Source organism: Ischnura elegans, chromosome 7 (genome assembly GCF_921293095.1).
Source record: "Ischnura elegans chromosome 7, ioIscEleg1.1, whole genome shotgun sequence".
Classification (NCBI taxonomy): Eukaryota; Metazoa; Arthropoda; class Insecta; order Odonata; family Coenagrionidae; genus Ischnura; species Ischnura elegans.
Window position 1 is genome coordinate 2,255,962 of NC_060252.1, and position 9,274 is coordinate 2,265,235.

Genomic DNA, 9,274 nt, shown 5'->3' on the forward strand with positions numbered 1-9,274 from the left:
CTCTATCTTGGCCTCTATTTTTAGCTTATATTAGTGCCTTGCAGGGTTAATAGTCTTGAAGAATTTAAATGCATTGCAATTTAAACAACCGATAAATATTCTTTTTCGTTATTTTAGCTCGATCGGATAAAAACCACATTTATATGATGATTTTTGTATGACAGACACAGACAAACATAAACTTTTTATGTAGGATTCATAGATAAAGCGTAACAGGTATCTCGCAATGTCGCGCACAAGAATTTCCTTTGGTTGATTTTGCGTTTAATGTAATTAACTTCATTTTTGCTCTGCCATTTCGAAGTGTTCTACGTTCTACTATGATATGATATTTTGGGAATTACAATTAATTATAATCAATGACCGGAACCAATGACTGTTTTACTCGGGAGCTTTTAAAGACCAGATGCGTGAATTAACAAATTGAAATAGTTATTTAATAAATGCCTTGCAATAAATTTTCTGGAAATTATTGGATGTCGAGGTTTATCAATTTGATCTGCTTCTACAATTGCTGAGATTTATCGATTCGGTTCAGTGCAAATTATCTGGATAATCAAGAGAAATTGGCCATCTTTCCCTGCCAAGTCATAAATGGCCTACTAACTAGCCAGTTGCTGACAAGCCTTACACATCCTGCATGTTTCATGAACAATTTCTGTCTAACCGTGCTACTATTTGAAAGTACATGAATGCATATTGATGTTGGATCTGTAAGTGGCTTTGAGAACTAATTATTCTTTATTTTTCCCCAGGATTAACTGATATATAAAACCAGTGAAGCATGAAACTTTGTGAATGTAATTTAATGTGAAGTAATTTTGGGAGATGAAACCTAATAATACCGTCTGGAGGAGTCGAACATTTAGATACAAAGAATGATGTAGACCCTCAGATCCAAATATACTGTATGTCCTCAAGAGAAATACAGCCGCCTTCCAGCAATGTGAGTAAATTTGAAAATATGTAAATGTATATTGATGTCTGATCTGAGCTTGTTCTTTTGAACATTTGTGTCCCGATTTACTCAGAGAAGTAATATGAAAATTTTGCTCTCATATTTATGAATATCACTATTATTGTTTATTAATTTAAGTAAGGTGACATGAGCCCAAGTTTTATTTTATGGATAATTTTTACAACTTCAATGTCCAACATCTGTGAGAGGTTTAGGTAGTTTAGACCATTAAGCATAACATAAAAGTTGGTATATGTACTACCAAGCTTGGGTGATCAATCACCTATTAGAGTATGTATCAACGATGTGTAAGCACACCTTACATCTCGCCATCTTTATTGTTCATCACTCTTACACCGGAACTCTCATTCCCAACTTCTGAGCATGGTGGCAAACCTTAGGACTCAACATCCCTTTTCTCCTTTAAGAGACATTCTTACCCTTACATAAACGTAAAGTCTTGAACAAAAACAAATGCAAATCCTGATACTTACTACACCAATTCACTTATAAACCAAAATAACATTCTTCATTCCAGATAAATCAAAAGTCTTTTTACAAGCTTGGCATATGTTAAATAATCAGCGCATGTTAAATACTGAGTGTTCAGTAAATAAATAATAAATAAATAAATACTAGTTATTCAGTGATCTACATTTTATAATACTGCAAAGAACTAGATTTATTACATTCTCTCATTGACCTCATCTCTCCTGGAGAGTCTCCTGTTTTCCTGTAATTGTGTCCTGCCATCACAGGATTAGGTTGAAAATTCTTTCCTCCATCTACAGTTGAGGACCTCAAATCCGGAAAGCTTGGGACCAAAGGGTTTCTGGATTTCTGGTCTTCATGGTATGTTTTGTTAATTAATTAATTTATAAATGTGTTCAGGCTCTTGTGCTTGATATTTGAGATCCCTAAGTGCCCACCCTGGTATAAGTTTCCCCCCCTGGAACGGTTCCGGGGGGATTTTCGGAGGGGAATCCGTTCCAGGGGGGGAACCCGTTCCAGGGGGGGACCCGTCCCAGGGGGGGACCCATTCCAGGGGAGGACCCGTTCCAGGGGGGGGACCCGTTCCAGGGGGGGGACCCGTTCCAGGGGGGGGACCCGTTTCAGGAGGGAACTGTTTCCCTCTGAAAATCCCCCGGAACTGTTCCAGGGGGAATAATTTTTTTGGGGAAAGCGTACCCTTCTGAATATCCCCCGTGGAACATCTTCAAGACAGAACTACGTTCTCTGAGGAAAAATGTATCCATGGAATCTTCAATCTAAATGTACCATCACAAAATTGTTTTCTCTGAAAAATGAGCAACTCTTAACTTAAATTTCGGCCATAGTCATGGGCCAGGGTTTACCAATCCCCACAGATATTCACTGCTCCCATGAAATTGGATGGACATACATAAGCACATCAGTCATAAACCATTATACTTTATAACATAATATTAGACGCAGCCTCACGAAATAAAAAGTAAAGGCTGTCATGTCTTACTAGGTTATTTTAACTAAAAAACCTCGATACTCCCCCCACACTTTATGGTCAGGGAAAAAGGGGTCATTCAGTTTTCCTTTCCTGTTAGGTAATGCTTTTCTATAAATAATCCCACAAAAAATTTTGAAGCCAACATTTACTTATTTTTATACACAATTTATTTATTCTTTTGGTTTCTTATTGCCATTAATTCCTTCCTTCTCTCTTGTCTTCTCTGAATTCTAATTGGACCCATATCCCTACACGTGTCACTCATTCTCTGTGCAAGCTTGAATCCTGAAACAAGTTCATTTGCAGCACTTATACTTTTCTTACTGCGGTAAAAGAATCTCCACAGCCAATCTAAAAAGCAAATATTTGAAGATATCACTAACAAGTGCAAACATCATGATCAACCATATAACAACAGGAAGCAGATGTTGAGGAATTATTTCAAGGGCAAACCATAATTACCTCGCACTGTCTCAATAATTCCAGGTGGGAAGGGCTTCGTGTTTGCACCAGGTTTAGCCCTATATTGGTGACATCCTTCTCCTATGAGGGCAACAACCAAATGGTTTACAAAAATGGTTGGTTTGGTAACTTTTCTGATGGACTCCCATGCTGCCACGGAAATGTAGTGCCCACGACCCATGTACACCTGATGATCAAAAAAGAGATGTCAATACACAACTGTCACATATAGCAAATCTTGGAATTTGGTGTATGTTTTCATTACAACTGACCGTATACAATACTTCTTTATTGCACATGCAGTAAACTACCCTCATCATGTATAATTAATGGGAACCTTCTGGAATAACAAAACTCTTAATTACCTCTCCATTTCTCTCAGTCAGCAACAGCACATCTTCCTGGTGAGCATCTGGCATGACATGACTAGAAACCCAATCTATAAAAAGGGAAATAAAATCAAAATTCTGACATTCATCAACACATTCTTCAAGACTGTTCTATGACTATAACTAAAAATATAAAATCCTAAGGAAAATATAATATAATAAAAAGGGAAATAAAATCAAAATTCTGACATTCATTAACACATTCTTCAAGACTGTTCTATGACTATGACTAAAAATATAAAATCCTAAGGAAAATATAATATAATAAAAAGGGAAATAAAATCATAATTCTGACATTCATTAACACATTCTTCAAGACTGTTCTATGACTATAACTAAAAATATAAAATCCTAAGGATTATACGGAATAAAGTCTTGTTAGATATACCAGTTCTCTGAGCTGCCCTGCTATCCTCCACCATTCCCTCATTGTCCAAAAAACCCATCTCGGGTAATTCCTGTGCTGGATTGAGACTTGTCTCTTCTTCCAGGGGCAACATGATAACATCTGCCACTTCTCTAGTTGTTTCAACTGTTAAGAGGGAGAAATAAATTTCACACAATTACAAAAGATATGCATATTGAGATCCAACTTTTTAATTGCATCAGTTAGCCTCCAAATTCTTATGGAAAATACAAGTAATGCATATAACAATGAGATGCCCATTGCCACACCTTTGAAGCAGAAATGTAGCCTCTTTTTCCACAGTTCATCTGCTTGTCAAAAATCAATTCAATCCAAGTATTGGTGTAATCCTCTGTAAAACTTGAGTGCTTATCACCAGAGCATGACCATAAGTTACAAACAAGGCAACAGCATAGCTTATTCAGAAGTAGCCACAATGAATAACAAATCAAACTATGTGATAGGTACTAGAACCTTACACAACTTGACCCGAGAGAAAGGAATTAACTTAAATTGAATGAGAAATGATTCAATTATCAATTGTCTCACAATTTGGATTTCAAGTAGTTTTCATTAGGAAAAATGTACGGCAGATTACCTTCAGCTATTTCTGCTCTTTCATTCGTCAAGGATTGAACATCACTCGATGTCACACTTCTCAAACTTGCAGAGGATGAAGCTTGAGATCCATCTGTTAGTCTCTCGCCTGCAAACCAGTGCATAAGTAAATATTTAGCTTTTCAATTTACATAAAATTCTTATGGTACTAATAAGGTCTGAATTCCTGATTTCCACTGGTATACTTACACTGCAAAATGTTTATAGCAGCTTGAAGACCGTTGTTTACGTCCTTTAACGTTGCACATGTCTCAGTAAGATGTTGCACTTTTGTCTCTGCTACCTTAAGTTCGCCCTTAACAGCTTCGTACTGCAACTTCAGCTCCATTAATTCTCTTTGAAGAGCCTGACTTTTATTTTTCCACTTCTTTTTTGATCTGGCTTCCTCGCTAACACAAGAGAATATCCAATTAAAAATTAATGGCACTATCTCCAAATATAATATTCCAACGAAGTTACTCTGAACTCAACTAATATGATAGCAGGGATGCCTCCATAACGCTACAGTATAACTCACCAGTGACTCACAATTCACCCTGTATGTTATGTAACTGCTTGCATAACATAACCCTATATAAGCATGCGTAAGGTGAACTGATCAATCATATCCTCACCATACGTTGGCATCTGGGAGACCGGACCCTAGGCGACGAGAGAGTGACTCTTTGTTGTGTTTTGTTAAAATGACCATTGGAAGTGTTGACTCACTCTGTAAAGAAGACTAGCAGTGGCCATCATGAGATCTTATTCTATCTCCATCTGGCGTGCAATTTCACGGATATTTCAATGAAATTAGAATAGGGGCTATTTCACCATCTTGCATGTATTCGTTCTAGCACTTTATCGCTTTGCACGATGTTATTTTGACAGCGCCTTAGTAAATTCATCAGTTTGTGCAATTATGTGCACGGTGTAAAATGGCCGTTAACGGGAGAAATGCCTTTTAATGTACCTATATGTTTTTTTTCCAACTGCCGCCGCCTTCGATCATAGCATTTAATCAGAAAATTCCGAGAGTTAGGTAAAACCCTAATGCAGATAAATTTATTGTTACTTTGGCTTCACTAGGTCCTATTTACCCGCCGAAACTAAGAAACTAGTGATTTACAGCCCATAGCGCATTTTCATGGTGAAATTATTCAATGAATCTAATCGTTTCTCCTATAATTCGTCCACATCCGACTCTTATCACTCCATCTCGTCCCGATTTGCTTTCGAACCGCCGCCGAGACCGCAGTTAGTTCCATATTTCCCCTAGTGGTAGCGCCACTGCGCGCCAGAGTTTCTCTGGAGGGGTTTGAGGGGTGGGAGCGTCAGTCAAGGCAACAACATTGAGCCGAAGATTAGTAACCAGTATATAATGGCCTTGGTTCTGTCATCCACCGAAATTACGTTGTGTGATAAGTTGAAGGGTTTATTGTCAAAGTTTCCTGATGTGATTTCTCAAGAATTGGGGGTCACATCTGTTATGACCTACGAAATTGAACTGCTAGATTCAACTCCGATTCGATCCCATCCTTATTTGTTGTCACCTCCAAAGGCTACTTTAATGAAGAAACACATCCAATCTTTACTCGATAAGAAAGTGATTGAGGTTTCCAATTCAAACTGGTGTTCGCCAGCCTTTCTAGTGCCTAAAAAGGATGGATCTGAAAGACTAGTGGTTGATTACCGTAAGTTAAACAAAGTTGTTAAATCAGACGGTTATCCAACACCTTCTGTTGAACATGCATTCCAATATCTTGCTGATGCAAAATATTTCACTGTTCTTGATCTCAATTCTGCCTTTCATCAAATACCATTATCTGAGAATTCTAAGAAATTAACTGCTTTTGTGACGCCGTTCGGAGTGTATCAGTATAATAGATTGCCATTTTGTTTTGTTAATTCTCCTCAAATATTCACTCGTCTCATTAATGAAGTATTGGGCGATTTGAAATATTCCTGTGTCTATCCATATATTGATGACTTGTGCATCTATTCCAAGTCTGCTGATGACCATGTATCTCATGTTAATGCTGTCCTCAACAAACTACGCAGTGCCGGTTTGACAGTGTGCGAAGACAAGGTTAAGCTTGGTGAGGAATCACTCACTTTTCTGGGCCATCTCATCACAAATGGAACCTTGCAAGTTGATCCTGAGAGAGTGAGACCAATTGAACAATTCCCAGTTCCCAGAAATGTGAAGGAAGTGGCCAGATTCATTGGACTTTGTGGGTTTTACTGCAAATTTATTCCAAGGTATTCTGAAATTTCTATGCCACTGAATCGCTTGAAACGTAAAAATGTTTCTTTTCAATGGACAGCTGTTGAAAATGAGGCTTTCTGTCAATTGAAGAAAGCTCTCACCAATCCACCAGTATTATCTTTCCCTCGATTTGACGAGGAATTTCATTTATTTGTCGATGCCAGTAATTTGGCTGTTGGTGCTGTCCTGAATCACGAAGTAAATGGTGATTTTGTCCCTGTGGCTTTTGCTAGTAAGGCACTCTTGGAACATGAACGTAAATTTTCTTCTTATGAATTGGAGTGTCACGCAATTCATTTTGGAATTCAAAAATTCAGTGTTTACTTACAAGTAAAACCATTTCACTTGTACACTGATAATGGTGCCTTGACATGGCTTTTCTCTCATCCTAAGCTGTTGGGCAAATTAGGCAGGATGGTGCTTAAATTATCCTCTTATAAATTCACTGTGCATCATGTTCGAGGATCATCTAATTCTGTCGCAGATTGTCTTTCTCGCATTGAGTCATCCTCATCTACAAATAGTCATTCAGATGTGGAATCAAACACTCATAAGGAGTCAGCTGTTCCTTATTCTTGTGTGTTACATAAATTGCCTTTGTCATTTGTTGACATTCGAAAACACCAAGAAACTGATCTCGTTCTAAAGGATTTTTTCAATCAGATTAATAATAATTCCTTGAACGACAAAAACTATTTTCTGAAGGGAAAAACTATTTTTTTCTTTCATATTATGTTATGGAAATTCAAAAATTAAGCGAGGAAGAGCTGTTTTGCCTACGGTCTTGAGGCCTATGATTTTTCAATATTTTCACTGCTCTAGTCTGTCTGCTCACTTGGGCATGGCTAAAACTTATGATAAGATTAGCAGACACTTTTGGTGTAAGGACATGAAAAGAGAGGTTTATGACATGGTCAGAAAATGCCATCTGTGTCAAACTTGTAAACCCAGAAATGCTCCACCTCCTGGCATGCTATCCTCACACAATCCTTCTGAAGTTTGGGAAAGACTTTATATTGACTTTGTGGGACCTTTACCATTGACGAAAGGTGGACACCAATATGTACTTTCTCTTATTGATGGTTTTTCTAAATTCTGTTTTCTTGAGCCAGTTCGTAAGGCTACGGCTGGTTCGGTTGTTTCGATACTCACTCAAAAAGTTTTTAGCAAATTCGGTTTCCCTAAATATTTGGTGTCTGATAATGCACAAGTTTTTAAATCTCATGCCGTTAAGGAGATGTGTTTGAGATGTGTAAATCTTGTTGAATTTGGAGGATTCTTTATTGATGATTAATTTTGGACTAATAATATTCACAAACATGGAGGGTTTAAAGGGAGAATTAATAATGCCAATGCATATCAATTGAGTGAGACACATATTATGCTGAATATTTTGCTGCTATTTTGATAACTAATAATTATTTAGTGAATAACCGTATAATTGAATAAACTTGTACTCAATGATTATAATATGGGGTATATATTTTGTTGGTCGACCCTAACTTTCTCTTGGGTTGCAATATGAATTTGGGTAGAAGTTAAAACCCATTTTTGTCAATCGTTGTTTTTTGATAAGGTGGTTGAACCCAACTAATGGGACAACCCAGGGTTCTCATGAACCCAACTGCTTCACCAACCCAATCTTGCCCATTTACTAAGTGGTTAGCTATTGTATTGCTTTACTTGGTTTTAAAAACCACAAAATATCTCTGATGAGAGAAGGAACAATTGAGTTTGGTACGGATTTTCTGGTGTTATACCAATAATAATCTTCCCAGTTCCTTCTTGTCGCTAATGGTAATTATTTGTAATTTTGATTCTCTGGTACTCCGAACAACCATCAAATTATAAGATATTGATTGTTAACTTTGTCTTGATATATAAAACTAAATAATTTACTCTATATATCAATCAGCAATATTTCTTGTCTCACTCTTGTAATTATGCCATGTTGTTCACTTATGAATTCTGTTGAATTCCAAAACATCACTCTTGAAGTTATCATTTACAGAGTGATAAAAATGTATATTCTTGTCAAAACTATTTTTTCAGTGATATTTCTTGAAAACTATTGTCTCAATCAATAAACTTTTTTTAAATTCAGTTCAATTCTAACCACTGAATAATGGTTTTTTGTAAAATTCATGGGGGGTTAAACAGTGGGGTTCATCCAGTGAAAACCAGTGAACCTGTGATGCCTCGATAAGTTTTCCTGGCATTAATCAGTTCTTGGTGGACGTGTCTTTGTCCACAAGTTCAAGCAATTTTTGTGGTCATTTTCCCACAGAGGATGTGGCATTTTTTAGTGTTCCCCCCCCCCCAAAAAAAATTTCTGGTACCCCTCCCCCCCCAGAAATTCCTCGAACTTCCTCCGAACTTATCCGCAGAACTTCTCCCGCCAAGAATTTTCGCGCTAAGGTTTTTTCGCGCAAAGGATTTTTCGCGCAAAAGGCCTGTAGCAAAATCCTGTCTCTGCAAAATCCTGTCTCTGGAAAATCCTGTCTCTGAAAACCCTGCCTCTGGAAACTCAGCCTCTGGAATCGGCCTCTGAAACAGCCCCGAAACAACCCCGAACCAACCTACCTGCAATGCAAGACTTATATAGGACTACTGCGGAGAAATACTTACTCCTTGGCAAGCAAGGGGAAATCGGTGCTAAGGCCTTAGTATTGCACTTGGAGTGAGAAGTTTTACCATTGTCCTATCACAA

The 9,274-nt window shown here is 37.5% G+C and overlaps 1 protein-coding gene across 1 annotated transcript; it reads right to left on the minus strand.

The window, feature by feature from the left end:
* Nucleotides 1-2,485: 2,485 nt before the first annotated feature.
* LOC124162314 lies at nucleotides 2,486-4,793 on the minus strand. The gene is made up of 6 exons (XM_046538806.1): nucleotides 4,506-4,793; nucleotides 4,297-4,404; nucleotides 3,681-3,824; nucleotides 3,269-3,342; nucleotides 2,904-3,090; nucleotides 2,486-2,792 (listed from the first exon to the last, which is right to left on the minus strand). Exons 1-6 carry the CDS (start codon nucleotides 4,642-4,644, stop codon nucleotides 2,608-2,610), a joined length of 837 nt encoding a protein of 278 aa, XP_046394762.1. The 5' UTR covers nucleotides 4,645-4,793; the 3' UTR covers nucleotides 2,486-2,607.
* Nucleotides 4,794-9,274: the final 4,481 nt, after the last annotated feature.

Coding starts and splice junctions, on each gene's coding strand:
- LOC124162314 (XM_046538806.1), bottom strand. CDS start 4,644: ATGGAGCTGAAGTTGCAGTACGAAGCTGTTAAGGGCGAACTTAAGGTA. Junction 3,825..4,296: donor AAGAGCAGAAATAGCTGAAG/GTAATCTGCCGT, acceptor CCCTCTTAACAG/TTGAAACAACTAGAGAAGTG. Junction 2,793..2,903: donor AATTATTGAGACAGTGCGAG/GTAATTATGGTT, acceptor TTTGCTTTTTAG/ATTGGCTGTGGAGATTCTTT.